General features: G+C 53.9%; 1 protein-coding gene across 6 annotated transcripts; it reads left to right on the top strand.

Moving 5' to 3' along the window:
* The first annotated feature begins 1,091 nt into the window (after positions 1–1,091).
* KANSL3 (KAT8 regulatory NSL complex subunit 3) lies at positions 1,092–23,434 on the top strand. 6 transcript variants are annotated; one of them, XM_052664977.1, is made up of 22 exons: positions 1,092–1,342; positions 3,644–3,814; positions 4,307–4,397; positions 4,688–4,873; positions 5,051–5,182; positions 5,653–5,769; positions 6,268–6,369; positions 6,448–6,519; positions 6,792–6,866; positions 7,153–7,310; positions 8,206–8,269; positions 9,014–9,214; positions 9,459–9,615; positions 10,620–10,697; positions 12,712–12,903; positions 14,559–14,643; positions 15,448–15,599; positions 15,904–16,010; positions 16,618–16,837; positions 17,057–17,190; positions 20,829–20,970; positions 22,799–23,434. In XM_052664977.1, exons 1-22 carry the CDS (start codon positions 1,122–1,124, stop codon positions 23,353–23,355), a joined length of 3,414 nt encoding a protein of 1,137 aa, XP_052520937.1. In that variant the 5' UTR covers positions 1,092–1,121; the 3' UTR covers positions 23,356–23,434. The 6 variants fall into 6 exon arrangements, with proteins under 6 accessions (XP_052520937.1, XP_052520936.1, XP_052520938.1 ...); XM_052664976.1 differs by having other exon boundaries at positions 15,898–16,010; positions 22,799–23,433; XM_052664980.1 differs by lacking the exon at positions 1,092–1,342 and adding an exon at positions 1,350–1,427 and having other exon boundaries at positions 15,898–16,010.
* Positions 23,435–24,150: the final 716 nt, after the last annotated feature.

Below are 24,150 nucleotides of genomic sequence, written 5' to 3'. Positions count from 1 at the left end.
TTCCTGAATGCATTGGGGTGGGGCACAAGAAGGGACACTGCTGCTGCTGTGGGGTGGGTGTCCCCATGTCACCCAGGAGCTGTGTCACCGTGCGTCTGTGTCGCTGTGTCCGTTTGTCCCCACGTCTGTGTGGCTCTGTGTTACCTTGTCCAGCCGTCCCCATGTCGCTGTGTCCCCACGTTGTGTCCCTGTGATGTGTCACCAAGCTCTCATATCCGTGTGTCCCCATATCCTCATGTCCATGTGCCCCTTGTCACTGCATCCCTGTGTGCCCATGTCCCCCTGCCCCTCCTTTCCGTATGTCCCTGTGCCCCATGTCCATACGGACATCTTCATGGCCCACCTTTAAAGTCTCTTTTCAATCCAACCCATTCCTTGTGCCCACATGTCCACGTGACCCACATCACTGTGTTCCCATGTCCCCATATCCCACATCCATGTGTCCCACATCCCCATGTCCCCATGTCCGTGTGTCCCATGTCCCCATATCCCCACATCCACGCATCCCATATCACTCTGTGCCTCATGTCCTCACATCCATTTGTCTCCATGTCCCCGTATTCCCACATCCATGCATCCCATGTCACTCTGTGCTCCATGTCCCCACATCCATTTGTCCCCCATCCCTATGTCCATGTGTCCCATGTCCCCGTATTCCCACATCCATGCATCCCATGTCACTCTGTGCCCCACATACCCGCATCCATTTGTCCCCATGTTCCCATGTCCACGTGTCCCATGTCCCCATGTCCCTGTATCCCCACATCCATGCACCCCGTGTCACTCTGTGCCCCACGTCCCCACATCCATGCATCCCATGTCACTCTGTGCCCCATGACCCCGCATCCATTTGTCCCCATGTCCCTGTATCTCCACATCCACAAGTCCCCATGTCCCCCATCCACGCACCCCCCCCATACGCCGTCTCCGCGCTCACTCCGCTCCGCGCTCCGCTTTCCTCCTCTTGGCTCCTCCCACCCCGCTCCGCTCCACCCGAATCCGCTCTCCGCATCTTCCCTCCGCCGCGCTTTCCCGCGCATGCGCCTCCTCCTCCCGCCGCTCCTCCCTCCGGCCGCGCATGCGCGGTGCGCGCCGCGGGGCGGGCGGGGGGCGGCGGTGCCATGGCGCAGCGCGGCGGGGAGCGCGAGCGGGAGCTGCAGTGGTCGGCGAGGAGGATGGGGACCTCGCTGCTGTTGCAGCTGTCGGCACACGAGCGAGAGCTCGACCTGGTGTGTCTGGACCACAGCTACGCCAAGCCTTGGAGCGCCCACCCAGACGCCAGCGCCGCCCGCCCCGCCCGAATGCTGTTCCTCACCCCGCGGCGGCAGCCCGGCACCGCCCTGTGAGGGGATAAGGGGGGATGGGGGGTCTGTGAGGAGAAACGTTGGGATCTGAGGGGTCTGTGAGGGGCTGTAGGCCTCTGTGGGGTGAGTTGTGAGGGGAAAGCGTGGGGTTTGGGGGCTGAGGGGTTGTTGGGGGTCGGTGGGGAGGGGCGTGAGGGGGTTTGTGAGGAGAAAGTTTGGGGTGTGGGGGGGGCTGAGGGGTCTGTGAGGGGCTGAGGGACTCTGAGGGACTTGGGGTGGTTTCTGAGTGGGAAGTGTGGGGTTGGGGGGCTGAGGGGTTGTGGGGGGGGTGTTTGTGAGGGAAATGTTTGGGGTGTGGGGGGCTGAAGGGGCTGAGGGACTCTGAGGGGTTTTGGGTTGTTAACGAGCGGTAATTGAGGAATATGGGGGGGTGTAGGGGTCTAAGGAGGGTTTGGGGCTGTTCCTGTGGTGGAAGTGAGGGGTTTTGGCTGCTGAGGGCTATAGGGGTCTGTGTGGAGGGTCCTGAGGGTTTCTAATGGGGAAGTGATGGATTTTAGAGATTTCTGAGAAGAAAGTTTGGGATGTGAGGGGTTGAGAGGCTCTGAGGAGGGACCTGGTGGGGTTTCTGAGTGGAAAGTGTGTGGTTTGGGGGCTGAGGGGCTGTTAGGGGTCAGTTGGGAGGGATATGAGGTGGTTTGCGAGGAGAAAGCTTGGGATTTGGTGGGCTGAGGGGTCTGTGAGGGGCTGAGAGACTCTGAGGAGGGACCTGGGGTTGTTAATGAGCGGTAATTGAGGAATATGGGGGGGGTGTAGGGGTCTGTAAGGAGGGTTTGGGGTTGTTTCTGAAATGGAATGGAGGGATTTTGGGTGCTGAGGGAGTACAGGGGTCTGTGTGGAGGGTCCTGGGGGGGAGGTTTCCAATGGAGAAGTGATGGATTTTAGGGCTGAGGGGTTGTAGGGGGCTGTGAGGAGGGGTCTGGAGTGGAGTTTGTGAGGAGGAAGTTTGGGATGTGGGGGGCTGAGGGAGCTGGGAAAGGGATCCAGGGGGATTCTGAGGGGAGCTGTTGGGTTGTGGGGAGGGAAATGGGGGGTTGGAGGATGGGGGGGTGTCCTGTGGGATTTGGGGTCTGGGAGAGCAGCGTGGGGTTGGGGGTTTTGTGAGGGAAGAGTGGGGAATAGGGTGTCTGTGGGGGCTGCGAGGGGGGAGATCAGGAAAGGTCTGGTTGTGGCTGGGGGCTGTTTGGGTGTCTGTGGGTCTGAGGGTGAGGCAGAGCCAGGAGATGTGGGCCAGGGTCACACAGGAGCAGGTTGTGGAGTCTGTGGGGAAGAGCTGGGAGCTGCAACAAGAGCAAGGGGCTGCAGTGAGGTGTGGGATCGCACACAGGGTTGCAGTACAGGGGCTCGGTGTTGGGGTCTGAGATCTCAGCAAGGCTCAGGGGCTGCCTTGCTTTGGCTGGAAGTGGCACAGGGGGCTGGTGGAGAGGCTGAGAGGATTGTAGGTTATTGCCAGCACCTGCCAGCAGCTATGGCTGCATTATTAAGCATTAATGTCTGGTTGTTTTAGCGTTCACCATTTAACCTTGCAGCCACAGTCAGGATTTGGGCTTTGTGTGTCTGTGGGAGGGCTGCTCTTCGTGGAGCTGTGGGCTCTGTTCGCCCAGTTGGTCTTAAGTCCTCTGTCACTCCCCTCAACGTGGGGCCTGTGTTACTCATAGGAGGCAAAGCTGTATCTCTGCATCTCCTCGGGGTTCAAAGTGTGGGCTGTAAGGTGATGGAGAGGTTGGGTGTGAGGCGTGATGGTGGGACACCTGAATGTGAGACCTGTGCAGGGTCTGAGGCACGCGTCCTCAAGGCAGTGGATGAAAGGACTGTGGGACGGGTCAATCTGGAGAAGAGTAGGCTCGGGGGATTCCTCATCACTGCATCTCCGTGGCAGGAGGTTGTGGTGAGGTGGGGATCAGGCTCTGCTCCCAGGTAACAGCGATGAGAGGTGATGGACTCAAGTTGCGCTGGGGGAGGGTCAGGTTGGGTATCAGGAAGAATTTCTTCTTCCAAAGGGTTGTGATGCAGTGGCACAGCTGCCCGTGGAGGTGGTGGAGTCACCATTCCTGGGCGTGATCAGGAGATGTGGCACTGAGGGATGACCTGCTGTAGGGAACTGCTTTGGCAGGGGGGTTGGACTCGATGATCTCTGGAGGTCCCTTCCAACCCCTACAGTTCTGTGATTTACTGGAATCACTGGACCCAGCTACAAACTACTCTCACTTAACAGAGCCTGAGGTTTTTTAGATCAGACCTGAGATCGGTTCCGTTCTCTGAAGCACGATTCCTCCTTACAGGGAGGCCGATGTCCCCATCGATGTGGAGTCGGTGACGCCGACGCCGGTGCCGCTCTATGACAACCAGAAGGCGCGCAGCGTGATGAACGAGTGCGAGCGGCACGTCATGTTTGCTCGCACGGATGCAGATGCTCCTCCACCCCCAGATGACTGGGAGGAACACGTGAACAGGTAGAGCAGAGCGAAGACGGGTGGGCTGAGAGGGAAACTGTGGCACCAAACAGCTGTGTGTTGTGTAGAGGGTTTTTTTTCAGTGCTTTGCTACGTGTGGCTGACGTGCCTGAGCTGGGGAGCGTTCAGAGAGAATGATTTCCTCATATGGAGATCCCTCCTGTTTGGAGGAGGTTGGGGCACTTGTTAGATGGCACACAGATCCCCAGCTCAGCTGTATGCAATGCTGTAAAGTTAAAAAGAGGAGGATGTGAGTCAGTTCACCATTGCAAACCCTGCCTGTAAGCGTGGTCAGTCAGTTTGAACTCTTGACGTGAGGAGGAACGGTGGTTTGGAGGAGAAGGGAAATAACCTAGGCCAAAAAGAGTGATTGTTTTAGTTTTATTTATGCTTTCTGTTGCCTCTGCTTACAGAGGGGGGCTGCTTACCTGCCTTGGGAGTGTGCAGCAGCTGCAAGAACTGAGATATGTTTCCCTTTGGTTTTCTCCCCAGGACGGGCTGGACGATGGCTCAGAACAAACTATTTAACAAGATTCACAAAGCGCTGCAGTCTGACAGGCTGGCTCGCTTGGCCAACGAAGGGGTAGGAGCTCTCGTTCCCTGCTGCTCTTCCAGCTTCCAGCAGAGTTGTTGTGTGTGTTTTTATTCAGTCCTCCCTTGCAAAGCGATGGAAGTCCTTTGGGTTCCATGGCCTTAAGAGACAGGGAACTCTGGACTTGGCTGAGGCACGGTTTTGTCCTCGCTGAGGGGATGCTGGCTCTTGCTTGCTGCCACAGGACTTGGAGCTGATCCATTCCTGTGGGTTGGGATGAACAGGGCACGCTTGACTTTTCCCATAACGTTTTTTTTCCTCCTTTCATGTCTGCCTCCTAGGCTTGCAATGAACCAGTCCTGAGGAGGATAGCAGTGGACAAATGCGCTCGGAGAGTCCGCCAGGCGCTGGCAAGCGTGAACTGGGACACCAAACTGATCCAGTGGCTTCACACGACCTTAGTGGAAACCCTCAGTTTGCCAGTGCTGGCTGCTTACCTGGATGCTCTGCAAACACTTAAAGGAAAGGTGATGAGAGCAGTGACAGAAATCTTACTGTTTCTTACAACGTTCTCCTTTTATTAAAGCTCGTTAGAAGAAAACCGGTGAAGACTTCATCCTTTTTCTTTGAAGCTCTGACGGTGTTTAAAAGGCTCTTGGGAAGCCTGTGTGCATTTTCTTAGTCCTTTCCTCCTCTGGTTCCAGATCCCCACTCTGATCGACAGGATGCTGCTCTCCTCCACCACCAAGACGGGGGCAGCAGGTGCTGAGGCTCTGTCCCTGCTGCTGAAGAGACCTTGGGACCCTGCAGTGGGGGTCTTGTCCCATAATAAACCAGTGAGTGCCTCACAGGGACTGAGAAGCCATTCTCCCTGCCCGACATGCTCAAATTGGCTTTATCTTACTTCTGTTGTCTTTGTTCCATCTCCTTCTGGCTTCCTGGGCTCTCTTCCTCTTGCTTTAGACTTGCTCAGTGAGGTGACTCCTCCTGTTGGAGTCGTTTCTCCCCCTGCTATCTCAAGGTAGCTTTTTGCTGGGGAAAGGTTTGCACGTTTAATGAGCGATGCGAGGTCCTTCCCGCTTTGTCGTGCGTGCCAGGCTGGACTTTGGGTTTATAAACAACCATTTGAATTCTCCTGTGGGTTATCAGGGTTGTGCTGAGTGTGTTACACAGCAGCTCTTCTCACCCCCTTCCCCAGAGCTGTTTGGATGGGGAGCTGCCCTGCCATGTTCCCAAAGCAGCAAGTGGTGGAGATTTGGGGCTGGGAGGTGGCTTTTGCTTACGGGCCTCTCGTTGAACTTCACAGAGCAAATTGCCTGGTTCCCCCCTCATCCTGATTGCTTCCTCTGGACCCTCCAACTCCATGTTCCCCACTTCTCGACGGCATCGGTTCTGGCAGTCGCAGCTTTCCTGCTTGGGAAAGGTTTGTGTGGTTGGTTTGGAAGAGGGGAGGGGGAAGGAGGTTCCCATTAACAGCTGTAGCAGAGTGCAGCTATTGAGCATGCTTTTATAATCCTGTGGTGCCCCACAGTACTTGATTCTGCTGAGAACAGGCTGACATCTGCTGCCTGCAGCGTCTGGCAGTCAGGGCGCACGCGTTGCCCAAGTCCTGATGCACTCAAACAGAGCTCTGTTGTCAGCAGCGTGGGTTGTGTCACTTCTGTGATGGATCCACGAGTCCTCCAGTAGAAAGAGACTGGAGGAGAGAGGCTGTGGATCACCTCAGATGCAGAGCTGCTGGCTGTAGCAGGTGGATGGGAGTCAGTGCACTTGAGCAGCAGAGATTCTCTGGGAATTCTCTATTCTGAGTTCAATAGCTTGAAGCAAATCCTGGGAGGGAGACAGAAAGCCCTGATTCACATGGCAGCACACTCCCATATTCTGCCTTCCTCACTGATTCCTCTTTAATTCCACCCTGCAGGTCATCCCCATTGCCACCCACCTGCTGAACAATGGCAGCGGGGTGGGAGTGCTGCAGTGCCTGGAGCACATGATTGGGGCAGTGAGAAGCAAAGTGGCAGAGGTGAGAGCAGCAGCTCCGCTGCCCAAAGGCGTCGCCTCGTTGCCCCCCCCTCTGCTGACGGCCTTTTTCCTCCCTTAGATTCACAACCACTTCTCTCACAAGCCCATCATCCTGATCGGGTGGAACACGGGTGCCTTGGTGGCCTGCCATGTAAGTACCTGTCACAGCTTTTCTTCACAGTTAAGTGAAGATAACCATTGCATTTCAGGCTCTGCTGGACGATTCTCTTCCCTTTTCTCTTGCTGAGATTCATCCCTTTTAATCCCGAGGGTTTGATTTCCCCTCTGTTTTTTCCCCAAACCCTTTTGTTCAACGAATGAAAGTCCAAACAGAGGCGGTGTTTCTGAACCCAGTGAAGCATCCTTCACAGCGCCGCGGCGTCAGGCGTTGAGATGCCGACTCTTGCTTCTTGTTATGCCCAGGTTTCAGTGATGGAGTACGTCACTGCAGTTGTGTGCCTTGGATTCCCTCTCCTAACAGTGGATGGCCCCCGAGGGGTAAGAACCGACGGGGCAGGGGGGCATTTAATTAACCTTGATTATTCTTTAACTTCCAGCTGATTCACAGAGCTTGGTTTGGAAGTTTAGAAACAACTGGGAGGTTTTTGAGGGATGTCTGAGATGGTTTTGTTTGGAGGAGGTGTTGCACCTGTCGTGGGTTTCCTCACCTGACCTGATTTTGCAGCTCCTCCGAGGGGCCTTTGGTGTGCATTGCTTGTGCTCCTGTGTCCGGAGAGCAGCCCAGCACAGCTCATCTGAACTGCAGTCTCCCATTCTCTTGCAGGATGTTGACGACCCCCTCCTGGAGATGAAGACCCCTGTGCTCTTCGTCATTGGTCAGAACTCCCTGCAGTGCAACATTGAAGCAATGGAAGATTTCCGGGAGAAGATCCGAGCTGATAACAGCATGGTGGTGGTGGGGGGAGCGGATGACAATCTCAGGTGCTGTGCTATGAGCTGGATCCTTCCTTCCCAAGTGGGCAGGATCTGAGTGTGCTGCGTACAAAAAGAAATACATATCAAAAAGCGTGGCCCTGATGCATTCTCAGGGTCAGCAGCCTTGTTCAGAAGCTGATAGTGGGTGGTTTGATTAGTTTTTCTGTGATAAATTCACCTTGTTTCTGCCAGTTGTAAGTAGAAGATCCGGGGTACAGCATGGTATGATAATAGAGCAGGCATCTGCTGGTGTAGGGAAGCTGCTTTGGCAGGGGGGTTGGACTCGATGATCTCTGGAGCTCCCTTCCAACCCCTGCAATTCTGTGATTCTGCTTGTGATTTTTTTCCACCTTCCTCTGGAATGTGCAGCTTATGGAGGCTGTGTCCAGGACTGGGGTGAGGGGGGCTGCCAGAGCCTTGCAGGAAGCACAAAAGGCTTCAATACACTTTGAAGCTTGTTATTCCAGGCTGGAATAACAGTACCCAAAACTGGAGCAGGTTACGTGTGTGGAAATGGGGGGAGCCTGGGGTTAATGCAAGGTCAGAAATCAGTATTGGGAATGCTTGGGAGGGAAAGAAGTGTCGAACTGGGACAGAGGTGAAGCTCTGAAGGGAAGGAAACGCCGCGTTTACGTGACAAAAAGCTTTGGTTGTGAACTCAGCCGTGCTGGGCTGCTGTTAGCAAAGCTTTTGAGGGACGGCCCTCGTCGTTCCAGCAGGCGGAGCTCTTGGGTTGAGCAGCGGTGGAACCAGCTGAGACCTCGCTCCGTAGGATCTGTGCGAGGCATGAAACCTGCTGTGGTGTGGATTTTACTCTCGAGTGAAAGATGACGCCGTGGGCATCAGGGGAAAATCAGATGTTTGCTGACTTCCATCTTTTTCAATTTATTTTATTCCACAGGATAAGTAAAGCCAAAAAGAAGTCGGAAGGCCTGACCCAGAGCATGGTGGACAGGTGCATCCAGGTAAAGGCAGAAATCTTCCTTTTAAGCTTTGTACCTACTGAAAAAACGTGCTGAAGTGGCTCGGTGACCACAGGTGATAACCTGGCTGCCAGTGCAGGTTGAGCAAAGTAATCTCTCTCTTAAGAGATGCTTTGAAGTGGTTGTGCCTTTGCAGGAGGAGAGCAGTAAGCTTCCTGTGTGTTTGCTTTAAACTAAGCTCAGTTTTCTGCATCTTCCAGCACGCCTGCCTGGGGGAGCAAACAATACTTTGGGAGCAACCATCATGTTTCCCTTCCATCTGCCAGAATTCAGTGGAGTATGAGCTTTGATTAGAAAGCTGAGGTCCACCTGCAAGATTTCAGGGGTTTTAAATCTAGAGAGCCCTGTCAGTTTGCTTCTTTGGGAATCCAGAGTTCTTTTTTATGGATCCAAGTTGAAGGAGGGAAGATTGAGGTTGGATGTTAGGGGGAAGTTCTTCACAAGGAGAGTAGTTAGGCCCTGGAACGGGCTGCCCAGGGAGGTTGTGATGCCCCGTCCTTGGACGTGTTCAAGGCCAGGTTGGACGGGGTCCTGGGCAACCTGATCTGAATGTGTGTGTTTGGTGGCCCTGCTGGGCAGGGGGGTTGGAACTACATGATCCTTGAGGTCCCTTCCAACCCGGGTGATTCTGTGATTCTGTGATTTTTTTTCTTTAAGCTGTGAAGGCGAATTATTTAGAGAGAGTTTTGCACCACGCAGCCTTACTCTTGGTTTTGTCTTGCTTAGGATGAGATTGCCGACTTCCTGACTGGCATCCTCACTCGAGCAGAGAGCCACTCGGGCTCTGATCCCCGTGACCTGGATGCTGAGAAGAAGAAGAAACCCCGGGACTCGACCAGGAGGGATCTGTCCTTTGATTTGCCCGAAAGAACCAGCAGGCCTGCCTCGCCAGCATCCAGAGTGCCTGCCTCGCCTTCAGGCTCTGAGGTGGGGCGTCCTGCAGAGCTGGAGAGCTGAGGTTGTGTGAGGAGGTGGTTCTGTGCAGTGAGGGATGCTCAGCGTTGGGGGAAGGGCGGGAGGATGTGAAGGGATGAGTGGCTCACAGCTGGGTGAACAAACCTTGCGAGTTCTGGCTTTTTCAGCAGAGGGACAGGCGTTCTGTGCATGCTTAAGGTTAGGACTGTCTCTCCTCAGGAAACGTGGGATAAGAGGTGTTTCTTGTCTTATCCAGGACCTGTCCAGTGTCTCCAGCAGCCCCACTTCAAGCCCCAAGACTAAAATGGCTGCTGTGTCCTCCATCCAGAAGCCCACCCCCATCAGCACCGCACAGCTGCTCAAGAGGCAGGTGCAGAGGACAGACACAATCCTGACACACAAGCAGGCCCAAGGTAACAGCTGGTGGCTTTCTTACCTTCCTCACATCTGGATTTTTGCTCTTTTCCCTGAGTTCTTTAGGTTTTATCTTCTGAGTGCTTTCTTGAATCCTTCCTGTGGCAACTTGCTTTGCAGCTCAATTCCCTGTTATTGCCATTGGAATGCGGCAGCTGGTGGGGAGGTGAAATTAGGTTGGAAGCAGTGCTTGTGCAGCTTGCAGAGTCTTGTTGCTGTTCCAGGTGGGAAGGATTTTCACTTGTTGTAGCTGACCAAACCACCACGTAGCCATGCTCTCATTCTCTTTTGTCTGTGAGCCCTTTTATTGATGCCTTGTATCCTCAGGACTGCTTGGGAGGGGGAGTAAAGAGCTCAGGTGATGATTGAGGATGTTGAATTCTGGCTGAAGCAGCAGGGCTTTGGTAACTGGAGTCATCTTGTATCAAACACAGAGGAAAAGCTGCTCTGAGCTGTGGGGGTTTTTGTCCTGTTGGATGCTGATTAAAAACCTTTTTGTCCAGCTTTAGTCTGACTGTAAGAGCTGTGAATGTAGGCAGTGGTTTTGTTGGCGGTGTGATCATTTGTGGCAAAAATCAGCAGGAGGTGGGAAATAGTTCTTCATCTTCCCTTGTGTGCTCGTTTGTTTGCTCACGATGGCTCTGAACAGGCTGCTTGTTGTCTGCTGCTCTGGGACCCTGCACGCTCTGAAGTCAGGATAGGATCCAGAGGGGAAGTGAGGCTTGCATCTCTCTCGTTTGTCAAGGGATGAGCTAAAGCAGTCTGCTTCTTTGTTGCTGTAGTTGAGGAGGTTCCTAGGTAGCGCACGGAAGGCAGGAGGAGGGTTTGTGTGGCTTCTAGTGCGTGTTCCTCGGCAGTAGGTGATCAGGGAAGAGGTGGTGGCCGTGCCCAGAGCTGTTTGCTGCCTGCTCCCAGGTTTCTGTGGGTCACAGCGGTGTCCCTGCAGCTTGCTGCCCCTCCAGAGCCGGGCTGTGATACTGTAATTCTCTCTGATTCATTTCAGCTCAGTTTGCTGCTTTTCTGAAACAAAACATGCTGGTGAGGAAAGCTCTTCCTCCTGGCACCTCTTCATGTCTCTTTGGTGAGTATTTCCTCACTTCCCACTGTCTCTCTTTCCACCTCCCTCTCTCTCTCTCTCTGCTTCCTCCTTTTGACATCTTCCTCTTCCCTTGCACTGGTTTGGGGCACAGCCCAACGTTTCCCTTTGTCCCCCTGCTTTTTGCTTTCTCACTGCTGCCTTTGAAGCTTAAACAAACGGCTTGCGTGCAAACTGAGAGCATTAACACCTCCTGAGCTTTTCCCTTTTCCTGCTGTACAGGTAAATACTGGTGTAAACTGGCAGCAGTCCTGCTCTGCTGGACAGTGGGTGACTTGTATGAGTTCAGCTCCTTCCTGTGCGGGGGTCAGGCTGCATGTTGGTGGAGTGTCCTTCCTTGTAGAGCAGCAAAGCGGCTGCGGGTGAATGTGGAAATGAAGAGCTGCCATGTGGGTCAGGAGGGGCAGCTGTGGGATCGCAGAACAGAATTTCCTGGCCAGAAAATCAGTGAAGAGCAAAGAAGGCAAAGAGGTGTAGCCTTGGGGTGACTGGTGGGAGCTGGCTCCATGGGGCTGTCCTGACCTGGAGACGCATGGAGGGGAGCTGTGTTTAATCCAGGGATTTGGGAGGCTGCACTTTGAGGAGAGGTGTCAGCTCTCAGCTCGGGTGACCCCAGGAAGCTGAGAGCATCGACAGAAGTGACAACTGCTGAGCTGCAATGCTCCAAACTTTGCATGCTTTTAACTTTCCAAGGCAAACCCTGGCTGCAGCGTAATCTGTGGTATTTTGGATGTGCTGAGCACACGCAGGATATGGTCCAAACTGCACTGAGGCCCAGTATTGGACCAAGCTGGTTGTCTTACAGATCACCTTCTCTCTAGAGCCTTGTTTGAAAGCAGCACTGTGGTCACTCTGTGAACTGTGCACTTACCCAGCATCAGATGGGAATGGAAACTGCTGACCTGTGCATGTGCCTTTTCACTGTCCTGCTTGGCTGGTGGCACATGGGGGGCTTTGGTGCACACCTGGTGAGGTCTCCAAGGGCCCATTTGAACCAAGCAAGTTTGTAGTTGAGTGAGAGACAGCTTGTATTTTGGCTTCCAGGCTTTTGTCTTAGTTACAGGGACTTGCAAACGGGGAGTTAGCTGGCTTGCAGCTCTCTGGATGAAGAGGGTTCTCTGGAGCTTTCCCCCTGTTGCTGCAGGTTGCTGCCAGCACCACAGCAGGAGGCAGATGGCCATCCGTCAGTGGTGGGACGCTCAGAGAATGGGTGGGACGTGGCATTTTGTGACTGCACCTTGGCCCTGTGCTGCCCAGAGGTGCTTGTCACACATTTTCTGGTTAATCCTTTCCCCAGCAAGCTTAAGCTGCAGGCAGAACAAAGTGGATGTGAAGGGTCAAGGATCTAACAGCAAAACGAGCAGTTGGTGTGGAAGAGAAATCTCAGCTTGCTGCTTTTCTCCCCAGTACCAAGCAGCTCAGGGCTTGGCTTCGCTGCAGCACCTCCTGTGCTCCTGCCTGCTTCGTGGCCACCTCTGTGCTTCTGTCCATCTCTTGGAGGGCTGGAAGGGACGTGCTGAGTGACAGGCACACAGAGAGCTTGGCAGGTGTGTTGGAAGAGCAGAGAGGCTGAGTTCTGATCCCAGCACGCCTGCAGGCAGCTCTGCACCTACATTCTCCTCATCGGGAGATCAGGGTTGATATCAGGGTGTGCCAGACTTGGAAGTGAAAAGTGCTTCTGCAAAGATGTCAGTGCTGTAGGCATCCGTTTTTCCTTTGCTGCAGAGGGCAGGGCAGGCTTCCTATGCTGCCTTAGCCTGTGAGTGGCTGAAGCTGAGTGCTGCCCTAAGGCTGCAGCTCAGGGCGTGCAGAAGTCAGTGCAGGTGGTGAAGAGGAGGAGCGAGGGCTCCTGGTGCACGGGAGATGGGCGAGGCTGGCATGAAAGGAGCTGCAGGAGTGCATGGGCATGCGACCCTTCTCCACACCTTGGTGCGCACGGCGGAGCTGCACCAACCTCGAGGAATCGGCCGTTTCAAAAAGCTCCTTCTGTGTCCCCCAGTTCCAGTCTCCTCAGAGCACTCGGAAGGGGCTGAGAAAGATGATGTGCGCGTGCAGCTGAAGAGGCATCAGACCCCCAGCCCGACCCAGTGCAGCAAAACTTCCAAACGAGCCAAAATCAAGGTGACCATTGTCTCTCACGGAGATGCTGCTGGCGTGGGGAACGGAGCACCCCTCAGTACCCAGGCAGAAAGTGAGTTGCCATGGCATGGCTGCTTGTAAACCAGAGTGCTGCTGTGGCTGTGCCCACGTGGGCTCCTCTGGGGGAGGGGAGGGGAGCTGTGCTTCTGCTTGTTTTTTTCTTTTTGAGGAGGTAGCTGCAGAAAACAGACAGCAGTTCAAAGCCACGAGTGGCACGGTGCTGTTGGGGATAGCTGGGGGCACGTGGGGACTGGGTTTGCGTAGCCAGAACTTGACAGGTGCCTCCATTTCTCAAAGCAATGCGGATTGCACTCTTCAGTGATGTGCTTGGTGCAGTCTTGTGAGCTGTGAGGTGGATTTCATACCTTCTCTGAATATCAGGCTGCTGCTGGAGGCAGGATGCTGGTCGTGGCGAACTCTTGCTCCAAGTAGGTTGTGTGGGTCTCTGGTTCTGCTGCCTGCTGGTGGCCCCTGAGCCAGGCTCTACCCTGGAATGTTGCTCCTGCTTTGTGAGAAAGGTGATGTTCCTCCCTCTTTGTTCGGGCTCCACAGTTCAGTTCTGCTGACCTGGCTGTGCTGCAGTCTGAGGTCAGGTCCAACAAACCCTTGGTTCGTGTGTTAGCAAATCCCAGCTCTTCTCCTGGGAAAGGCTGCTGTGACAAGCATTGCAGAGGTCCTTTCTATCCAAGAGGAGGCGACGTGCTTGGTCTGCTTCCCTTCAGCCTTTGTGAGGGAGGCCAGAAGATTCAGCTGCTCTCACTGCTGTACTTGAAGGACGTTATCTTGCTGCTGCCTCACCTCAGAGCCCCAGGTGCATGAAGCAGTTGCTCATTGTTAGCATTAGGTTGGTGCAGCGCAGGGCTGAGGGGTCAGCCTAATATTCCAAATATTAGGAAGTCAGATTTGAAAAGCAGAGGAACAAACCTGCTTCTTCCAAAGCGTTTCTTGTTGTTTTCAGCTGTGAGAACTAACTAATAAATGCGCGTCCTTTCTCAGGGTTGCAGCTCATCTTCTGGCAGCTTTGAAGATCTCTGGTTTCTGGCTTTTTTTTTTATAATTTTTTTTAATTTTTTTTTTATTTTTTAATTTTCCCAACTTTACTTCTTTTCACAGAAAGGAAATGAATTGCAGAAGTAAACATGAACCAAACAAGATTTCCCTCTTACCGTGTGTGAGCAGGAGGAAGCGCCAGACACACGCACTTGTATCCCAAAGGCTGCAATAAAGCAACATTGTGACCCAATAAACAAATACCGTGACTCCTGGCATCCCTGTGTATTTTGTGTCTGTAAAGAATGCTTTCAGAGTGGAGCAGGCAGACCTTAGCTCACCAGTCGAGGTGGTAGAGCTGTGCTGCGAGGCCTGTAAGGAGGGGACGAGTGGTGATGGCACTTAGGAGAGAGAATTGCAGTTGTTGGTGAGGCTTGAGTGCTTGGAAGCCGGTTCCTTTGGTCCCGTGTGCTGTAACACTCGGACAACGACAGCCTTCTTGTTTTCATTTGCAACTCTGCTCCCTTTGATGCTCCTGATGTTGTTGTGTGGTGGCTCGAGAGGCTGTTTATGGCTGCAGCAGAGGTTTCTCTGAGAAGAAGCTTTGCGAGCGGGATGAGCCCATGGCCTGCAGCGCTGGGCTGTTCTGTGAGAGCAGAGGAATCCCTCGAGGTTTACAGAGGACAGAGAGTTAGGTGTTTTCTTTTTCTTTTGCAGTTGTCGCAGGAAAGCCATTCCCCATGGCAGTCAGCCAGTCAGTGCCGGGTGGGAAGGAGCCCTTCGGACTGCTCGCCGCCTCCAAGTGAGTGCATCTTTCGCTCCCGAAGCCGGGGCTGCTGATGGAAGGCACCACAACGCAGTGATTTCTGCCTGTGGAGCTGCCTGGCGTCTCGCTTTCTGATGCATGGGGGACTCCTGGGCTCCTGAAAACTGCTTGTGGGCTGGTGATCCGATCTGCGAGTGATGGGAATGGGCAGAAGGTATTTTGCCTGCTGGGCCCTATTTCTGTATAGCTTTCCAAACCAAGCTTGCTTTAGAACTGCTTATCTTTGTCTTTTGAACGGCTGTGTTGTCGTCCCTGCCAAAAATGCAGTGCTGTCCTCTTCCCCTTCATTCTCTGATGGTAAAACATTTTTTTCCAAAGATAAAAAATTCTCGGCGTTGGCTTTGAAAGTAACTGGCCACAGGGATTTCTTTTGGGCAATGAATCTGGTGCTGACAGTCTCTCACGTCACTGTTTTCCCTTTTAATTCAAACCGTGCTTTGGAGAACTGGACCCTGACTGATCTGGGAGGGGAGAGGAAGAAGAGCTGTTCTCAAATAGAAGTAGGTTTTCAATGGGAAATGTTTCACTTCGAGGCGATTCTGTGTAGGGTGGCAGCACGTAGGCAGGCACACGTTACAGGATCACTTCTGATTTGAAAATACAGCGTTCTCACTCCTTGCTCTGGCTGCTGAGGCAGACACAGGCGAGCTGCTCTTGTTTTTGGTTTTTTATCTCATCACCTCCCTATTCTGTGTGTTGTAACAGTGTGCTGACGAAGCTCTCTTGCATTGCCACGTGTAGTTTATCACCAAGAAACATCTTTTTCTTCTTGTTTTGCAGGCTGGGCTCGGCAGCAGAAAGCTCAGTGAGTCCTGCTCCATCTGCCACCATCCCCAGCAGCACGGCGCCCAGTGCTTTCCATGCCCTGCAGAGCAGGCTGGTGGCCAGCAGCACCCACTGCATGCAGGCCCAGCCAGCCAGTGCCCTCCAAGGTACCTGCCTCTCTCCATCCCTTTGTTGTGAATGGAAAAGGTAAACCTTGATGCCTCGAGATACCAAAGGTTCCCTCCTCTCAGACAGGAGCAGGATCTTGCCTCCCATGTCTCACAGATCACCTGTTTAGGTTGGGCTGTGTGTTGTAGTGTGGCTAGGATGATCCCCACCAGCCTTAGGGCTGGCTGCTTAGGACCCTCCTCTTTAAAGAACAGTTTACTCTCCAGCAGACCTGGGATTTTGTGGTGCTTAATCCTCCAAACCTGATTTCTTTGTTTAATTTCTTTCCTTTGTAAGGAGCAGCTTCTGCCAGCAGCCTGCTGCAAGGGCTGAGCTTCAGCCTGCAAGACATTGGGACAAAGTCATCTGCCCTTCCTGCCAGCGTGGCAGCAGCTGGGACGCCAGTGCAAGTATGCAGCCTGCAAATGTTACTCTCTGAAGGGAAGCTGTATGGAGGGTGAAGTGGTAGAAGCTGGAGGGAACCTAAAAAAGCCATGTTTGTCCAGGAACAGATGAGCGGTGCTGGGCGTGAACTGCAGCTAAATAGTGAGAGGTTTGGCTGAGTGCTGGGGGTGAGGGTTCCTGTAAGTGGTGTGGGTTCTAGGAAACTGGGCTGTGGGAAATTTTACTCAAAACCAGGCTTTGCAGCTTCTAGAAAATACTGAGAAGAGCTTGCAGAATGGACTGAGATTAGTAATCTTTCTAATTATTTTCCTTCTGGGAAAATTCACATCTGTGGTTCTGTTAGGCAGTGCTCCCCAGCTTTTCAGTTTGAGGAGGCCCCGTTCGGAACAGGAGGCTCGTTAAAGTGGAGCCACCATTTCTAGTCATGTTTTAAGTTGCAGTGAGTGTATGCAGGGGGGAAGGAACAGCTTCACTTGTGTTCAGACTTGTGGCCACCAGAATTATGTGTAGAAACTCGCCATCTGCCCCCTCGCTGCTGTGGGAGGGAGAAGCTGTGCCACCCCAGCAACCTCGTTCCTTGCAGGTGTTCAGTGCTTCTGCTTTTCCTTCCAGACCTCAGCTGTGAAGACACCCACACCCATCCAGAACCTGAGTGCCATCACCACAGGCACTGGCACCATAGTCCGCACCATCCCAGTTGCCACCTCTTTATCTGTGGGAGCTGCAGCCAGTGGGAAGCCCACGGCCATTCACCAGCTGCTGACGAATGGAGGACTGGCAAAGCTGGCCAGCAGCCTCCCCGGCTTGGCTCAGATCTCCAACCAGGCAGCAGGTGAGTCCAGCATGCAATGCAGATGCCCGAAGCAGCCCATCGTGCCTTAAAACTGCTGTTTCCAAAGCTTATTTTTGCCCCCTTGGAGCTGGAGCTGTGAAAAGGTGCTTTTGATAGCGATTTGTGAGCAGGCGGAGACTTGTGCTGCAGCCCCAGCTGGTGAACGCGGCCTCTGCAGTTGCTGTGTCTCAGGGATGTTGTTTTTGCACGTTTTCCTAGGCCTGAAGGCCCCCACCACCATCACTGTGACACTGCGTGGGCAGCCCAGCCGGGTGACAACGCTTAGCCAGGCTGCAATGGGGACCGTGCAGCCCCAGGGGGAGGAGCAGCCGATGCAGACGCAGGCACCGCAGGTAATCCTTGGCACCTTGTGTGTAGGAAAAGCATCCAGTGCTGCTGTGAGGGCAGAGGCAGCGGCCCTGGGGAAAGTGTTCTTGCTCACTGCGTTTCTCTTGGGTGTGACGAGCTCGTTGCGTTGCTGAGGCTGTGCAGATGTGGTGATTAGAGAACCCAGGTTAACTTCACATCCTTTCCTGGGGAGAGATTGTGTGCTGGTACTGCACCAAGGAATCCTCTGTCTGGATTTGTAATGCTGACATCAGTAAGGAAACTCTTAGTGAAGTTTTAGGCTTTCTTGGCAGTGACAGGACTTGGTGGGAGGAGGAGGAGAGCTGCTTCTGGTGTCTGTTCCCTGTCTGTTCAGCAGGAGAAAGGGCTGACTGCACTGTCTGGTGTTGTCTCCCTCTTGGAAATGCTGTTTCTGACTGTTAGGTGCCCTGATGTAGTGCTGTGCCCTCTGGGTGTTGGGTTACCACACTTTTTCCTAACGCAGGACCCCAGTTTCTGTTTTGTTTCTCTTCCATACTGTTAAAACCCATTTATGAAGCACTGTGTGCGTCCTCCAAAGTCCATCTGCTCCCAGCTGATCTCCTGGTAGAGATGGATCACTGACAGAAGGAAGTGCTCTTGCTGTTTTCATGCTGAAGGTGTGCTGGGTGCTGTCTCAAAAGGATCCTGGCTGCTTCCCAGGATAAGTCTTGGTGCAGCTGAACAGAGAGAAGTCGGAGAGGGTTGCTTTGTTGCTATGGTGAAGGTCTTGAGTATTATAACATCAATCTCTTCACCCCAATACCTGGCGTGCATTTGTTGCAGATTTGCTTTTGTGCTGTGTCCTAAACGGGTCCTAAAGCAGTTTTGAGATGGATCTGTCGGTGTGAGGGTAGGAAGCTCAGTTCTGATTCCCTACGTGGGATGTTGGGTTGGTGCTGTCCCTGACTCCAGGTGGCTTCTTCCTGACCGCAGCTCCAGTACTGTGCAGCACTCAGGTGTCTCTTAAAAGTGTTCTCCTGGGTGGTGGGGAGTAGCAGGAAGCAGAAACGCTGTGATCTGCCCTAGGGGACTGAAGGAGGCTAAATGAGGGCTGCTGGTACCTGGGGATGAGTGCAGTGCTAAGTGGTACCTGCCTGGTTCTGCCTTACAATCACAGAGTCATCCCAGGTTGGAAGTGACCCACCAGGATCAAGTCCAACCCCTGGCTCCTCACAGACAACCCTGAAACTGACTGTCCTGTAGATAGTGACTGTAGTGATGTGCAGGGAAAAAGGAGTTCAAAAAGCAAGCAGATAAACTCCCCCGACTCTGAATGCTGCATCTTGGGCAGCCAGATGAGCATGGGGGCATCCTGGAGGGGTCAAGCTGCAGTTCCCAGCAAGCTGCACTGAAGGCTGAGGGCATCAGAAGATGCCAGGATCACTCCAGGTTGGGTGAGGGGCTTTTCTCTCGTTTCTGACTTTCCTCCTCCTGTTACCACCAGCACAGGTAGGTGAGCTGCTGCAGGAGCTGCAGAGCAATCCTGGCTTTGCAGATGAAGCTCCGTGATTCTGGTCCCTGGTTTTGGGGTGAATCGTGCTGTGGGCAGCATCATGGGGGCAGGGAGCGTGCTGCTGCTCCTTGCTGCTGCTTGGGGTCGCTCAAAGTCCTGGGATGTGTAGGGAGCTGCTGTCCTGCAGTCTGAGCCTTTGGATGCAAACTGGGTAAGTACTGAGAGCAGCAGCCGTGGGTCTTTCATGTATCCCCTGCTGCTTCAGAGCTGGCACAGCAGCCAGCGTTGCCTGTAGCTTCCACACAGAGTCCTGGTTTGCTTCTGGTTAAAGCTGAGATTTCTGAGCACCCACATCCTTCCTTCCCTGACTTCTGTGTTCCTTTCAGTCACTTTGCTGACACGACAGAGCCCGCAAGCACTGGCAGAGCTGGGCTGCAGCCAGCTGAGGTAGAGCTCAGAACACAGAGCAAGTGACACTCAGTTCTCACTGTGCAGATCCCACCTGAGCAGAGGGTGTCACACCATCCCAGCGCTCACTCTCAATCTCTTGTCCCAAGTTGCAGGCAGCATTCACGCTCCTCAAAGGCCATTTGAAAGCACCATCAAAGCTGGCACGCTTTCCTTGAAGTGCTTTGCTACCTGAAGCACGCAGCACATCTGGCAGAAGAGCAGCAACTCAGCATCCGGAGGTTTTGCACAGATGGGCTCTGGGGTGAACGGGTTCACATGTGGGTCAATGTTTTCGGGCAGCCACGCTTGAAACTCAGTGTTTGATCAGAGACGTGTAGCTCCAGTGCTGAGTTCGTATGTTCAAGGCAGTGGCTTAATGGTGTGAGAGCTGCTTCAAAAGCAAACTGAAAGCGGGGCTCTTACAGGAAACGAAGTGAGCCGTGTGTTTTTGTGACTAATTATAGCCCTTGACATCAGCTCGTGTGTACCTTCAGCACATCGCATTACGTAATGCAGCGGGGCTTCCTGGAAAAGAGCAACTTTACAAAAGGCTTTGGGGGATTATGCCAGAGCTTCGACTCCTGTGTTTTCAGCAGCAGCCAAAACCTTTGTTGGTTGGGTTTCTTTTGAAATTCCAGCTGACTTCAGTGTGTCTGTGCAGGAAGCGTGAAGCCCACGCATGGCGTTGCTGTGCTGTGCTTTCTAACCCTGGGGGCTGGGATGCAGCGTGAGAGGGGGAGCCTTTCCTCCCCCTGTGGGCAGTGAAGGGGGGGTGGGAAGAGGAGGAATCTTCTCTGGGAGTGAGAAAAAGGAGCGTTTGGGTGGCGTTGGAGTGAAAACGCGAGCGGTGTTTTCAAGGAACTGCCCCAGCGTGGTTTGAATGTTGCTTTTCTGAATGGGTTCCTCTCTGCAGCGTGGTGATTTCCCGAAAGCAGCTGTGCAGAATGATGTGACAAAATGCTTTGTGGCAAGATTTGTGCTGCGATGAACGGAGCTGCAAGCAGATGTGATGGCTTGAACCCCCAGGTGATCCAAGGAGAGCAAAATGCTGCTCCCAGAGCCAGCTGTGCTGCTGACAGGCATGCAGGCAGCATTCTCCTTCCTTAAGGTCTGCTCCTTTTGGCTCCCAGGGGCAGAAATAATCTGCAGACATTGGCGTCGGAGGGTCTCGTACATCTTCCTCCCCAGACAGGGAGCTCTTTGTGACTCAGGGTGGTGTGCAGTGTTGGCATCCAGTTCATGCAGTACCGGTGGCCCCAGCGCCTTGTTGTTGCAAGCAGGTGATGTGAGGCCTGTTCTGGAGCTCCAGGCTGTGTTTGTTGTTGCAAGCAGGTGATGTGAGGCCTGTTCTGGAGCCCCAGGCTGTCTTTGTTGTTGCAAGCAGGTGATGTGAGGCCTGTTTGGAGCCCCAGGCTGTCGCTTCAGTGTTGCTGCAGAGAAAGCAGAGCAGGGCTGAGCTCCCTGCAGCGAGGACAGAGCCGTCCCTCCTGTCCTGAAGGAGGGGGTGGGTTTGTTCTGACAGCCACAATTCAAAGCGCCGATGCGGCGGATTTTGCTGAGAGCTCCCATGGAAGTGAGGGCAGGAACAAAGCGCTCTGCTGTTGAGCTGAGGGACAGCACAGATCCCAAGGAACGGTTGCAGCCCCCCACAGAGGTGTAACCCCCCTCCCCCCGGGCTCCTGGCCCTCCGGTAGCTCTCGGTTACTTTAACCCTTCCAGGCTCCGCACGGTGCAGTTGGCAACTTGGCCGCCCCAGCTTCCGGCGCCGCCTCTCCTGGCAATCTGCTGCCTCAGATGGATCTCAGCAAAGCCCAGGCTGGTGCAGAGATGGCTCCCGCCGACCCCGCAGCAGCAGCCCTAGGTGAGGCTCACGGCCGTGGCGCGGCGCGGGCAGCCAGGGCCCTGCTGGGAGCCATGCCTGCAGGGCGGCGCGTGGAGTCGCACAGAGGAAGTGCTGCCCCACTTCTTTTTGAGACTGTTGGCTTTTTATTATTTTTATTTTTTCCCTTTTTTTTTTTTTTTCCCCTCCGCTCCTTTAAGTTCAGTCCCTCGTGGCTTCTCTGCACGAGTACATGGAGTTCTGATTTGTCAGCTGCTGCCTTGAGCCAAACAGTGCAGCGTAAAATGTCAGCCCCAAGGGATTATTACTGTGTTTAGGACCCCCACCACATGCTGGCAGCACTCTCCCCGCTGCCTACACTTATTTCCCTTCCTTAGGGAGAGCAGAACCATCCAATTACACCTAAATTGCAATAAAATCCTGTACAAAAAAGCCCCCTCCTGCTAAGCCCGTGCTTCTGTTTCCCTCTGCCCAACTGCTTTGCAGCTCTGCTGGGAAGAGGAGCAGATCTGTGGCATTCAGGCCGGATCTGATGGAATGAGGATGGGTGGAGCTGTGCCAGCTTCCCATAGGGCAAATGAAACAGCTCTAGGTGGTGGTGATGTGTGGGATATTTTACTGTGCTGTTGGCTTTCCTTGCAGGCATAAGACCCAGCTGTAACTCTAATCAGCACTGACCTCCCCCCCCCCCCCCCCCTCAGTCCCTGCTGTTTTTCCCCCCAGGAGGGAGTTGTAGAAGTGCTGGGCTTAATTCTTCTCCTGTGTTTTGTTTCCTTTGTCCTCGCTGTTTGTGATAACTAATGGATGATGTCAGATCTGTGGAGAACTTCTGGAGGTTCAGCTTGGCTCTGCGTTCAGCGGGAGGACCGGTCTGTAGTGAAGCTGCTGGAGCAGCAGCATGAACTGGGGTGTCGGCATGGAAGATTTCTCCAAGCTCTCTGTTCTGTGGTTGTTTCAGATGCCTGGCAGCATCACCGTATCACTGTGCTCCTTCCTCAGCCTGTTTAGGAGTGCTTGGTCTCCTGTTCCTCAGCTGAGGAGCAGACAGCTGCTCCTCAGCCTCCACTCTGTGTTCTCTGTGTTTGAGCCTGGTGTTTTCTTTTGGAGAGGTTGGCTCTGTGCTGGCGGTGATTGTGGCACATCCTGGTGAGCAGAGGGGCATGGCTACACATCTCTGATACCAGCTGGGCTGTTCTAGGTTGGGATCTTTGATCATCAGAGGGTCTGCAGGCTTTTCCCAGTGTTTCGAGCACGTCTAACCCTGGTGATTGGGTTTCAGTGAAGTTTCCTTTCCCTGGGCTGTGGTTATTGGAGATGTGACTGAGGAGCAGGCTTAAATGATGGAGCCACCGTGTGCAAACTCTGCTGTTGCCTTAGGGCACGAAGGGCTTTGCTCCACAAAGCTTGATGGCTTTTTGCTGCCGTTGGAGTGGAGCGTGATGAGCATCTGAGCACCTGCAGAAGCATCTGCCTTCACTGCTGGGGGGACAGAGCTGGAGATGCCTGAGCTGTGTGAGAATCTGGAGGGTGGGATGGAGATTACTTGGCCCAGGAAGAGCCCCAGGGTCCTGGCCCTGTGGGAAGGGATCATCCTGAGGAGAGCGTGAGACGTTGAAGGGGGAAAGGATTCTTTGGAGTGGTCTGCAAAGGGAGCTCACAGGTTTGGGGCTCCCTCACCATGCTCTGTGACAGTGCTGGGGTTCGTTTTGGAGTCATTCTGAAGACAAAAATGAGACAGAGGGGTTTCCAAAAGTACAGCCTGAAACCCTGCAACTCTGCTGCTGGGGCTGCAGCCCAGGGTGGGCACCCTGCCCCACAGCTGCTGACCACGCTCTTCCCTTTTCTGCAGTGACCACGGCCAGCCCCATGAAGACCCTGTACGTCATGTCAGACGCCAAGCTGTCTGCGCTGACCAAGTCTGTGATGGATGAGGCTACCTCAGGCCCCCTCAAACTTCCAGGCATCCAACCTTCCTCTTCCACCAGCTCTCCTGCTGGCCCCGTCACCTTCGCCGCCTCCCCTGTGGCCGGCGCTGCCAGTCCTCCCAGCAGCCTGGTGCACTCCAAAGCGGGACCCATCCTGCAGACTGCTTCCAAAACAGTCATCCTCACCTCAACGCTGGCCACCGTGAAGGCCGACGGGTCTGTCGGACACATTGGGGACAAGGTCAGTCTGACCAGGAGCACCTCAGCCCTCAGCCACGCTCTGGGGGCGATGGAGACCCTGGGGAGGGTCCCCTCCGTGGTGGATGATGGAAGCAACCTCCTCCGTGCCAGAGAGACCCTGGCAAACAGACACTTGCTGCCCCAAAGCGTGTTGCCAGGAGGAGCTGGTGCTGCACTCCTGACGCTGAGCAGCTCCTCTGTCATCACCACAGCGGGGCCTGTGCTCAGCCAGAAGCCATAGGGACCTGGGGGGACCCTCAGCGTGGCTGTGGGGTGGGAGGGGGGAGGGCAGCCCTGTGCTGATGGGGCCGATTTGGGCTCTAGCAAACTGAGGAAGTGTTTTCTGCTTTTGTTGTTGTTTAATAAATCTTTTTTTTTTTTTTTTTTTTTTTTAATATATATTTTCTTCTGTGACTTCATTGTGCCTGGCTCTCCCAAAAGCTGCTCCTTCTGCAGCCGCACTTTGGTAGATGCTCTGAGTGTTTGGATGAGCCCAGCTTTTTGGTCTGATTTCTCTCGCCTTGAATGCATGGACAGACAAAGAAGCATTGTGCAGGCAGGGAAAAATGAGTGCTGTGGGTCTGGGAGCAGCAGTGAGGGAAGCTCCTCCTGCTAGCGTTGTTCCACTGGAATGTCCCTCTGGTTTTCTGCTTCTGAGAATATTTGAACTTGTTGGAAAAAAAAATGTGAGGGCACAGAGCAGATACAACCTTTACAGTCGTGTATGATGGAGTGTGAAGCATCACCAACAAGCGTGGGGTAGCACCAGCCTGAAACAGGGGAAGCAGTTAGCTTCCACAGAGCCCCAGAATGGAGTCCCAGGGTGATGAGATGAAGCTGATTCTGGCAGTATTAAGGGTGGTTTCCTAGAACCAGGCTCAGGACCAGGGCTGCCGCTGGGGTTGCTTTCACAGGACAGAGCCAAGAGTTGTGACTTGCTGCTTTTGTTTCTGTGATGGCTGGGGTTAATCTCCATGCCCTGCACGTTGCTGTCCCGTGTTGTGGCTCTGCTGTACCCTGAGCCCTCAACGCCCTT

This window comes from Tympanuchus pallidicinctus, unplaced genomic scaffold (genome assembly GCF_026119805.1).
Source record: "Tympanuchus pallidicinctus isolate F22 unplaced genomic scaffold, pur_lepc_1.0 scaffold60, whole genome shotgun sequence".
In the NCBI taxonomy this organism is placed as follows: domain Eukaryota; kingdom Metazoa; phylum Chordata; class Aves; order Galliformes; family Phasianidae; genus Tympanuchus; species Tympanuchus pallidicinctus.
The sequence above is the reverse complement of the archived record's forward strand: the minus strand, read 5'-3'. Positions and strand labels throughout refer to the sequence as shown.

Bases quoted from the DNA above. Each gene is read 5' to 3' on its own strand.
- KANSL3 (XM_052664976.1), top strand. From the start codon at position 1,122: ATGGCGCAGCGCGGCGGGGAGCGCGAGCGGGAGCTGCAGTGGTCGGCG. The intron at 1,343-3,643 runs GTGAGGGGATAA...TCCTCCTTACAG, and splicing joins CGGCAGCCCGGCACCGCCCT to GGAGGCCGATGTCCCCATCG. The intron at 7,311-8,205 runs GTGCTGTGCTAT...TTTATTCCACAG, and splicing joins GGAGCGGATGACAATCTCAG to GATAAGTAAAGCCAAAAAGA.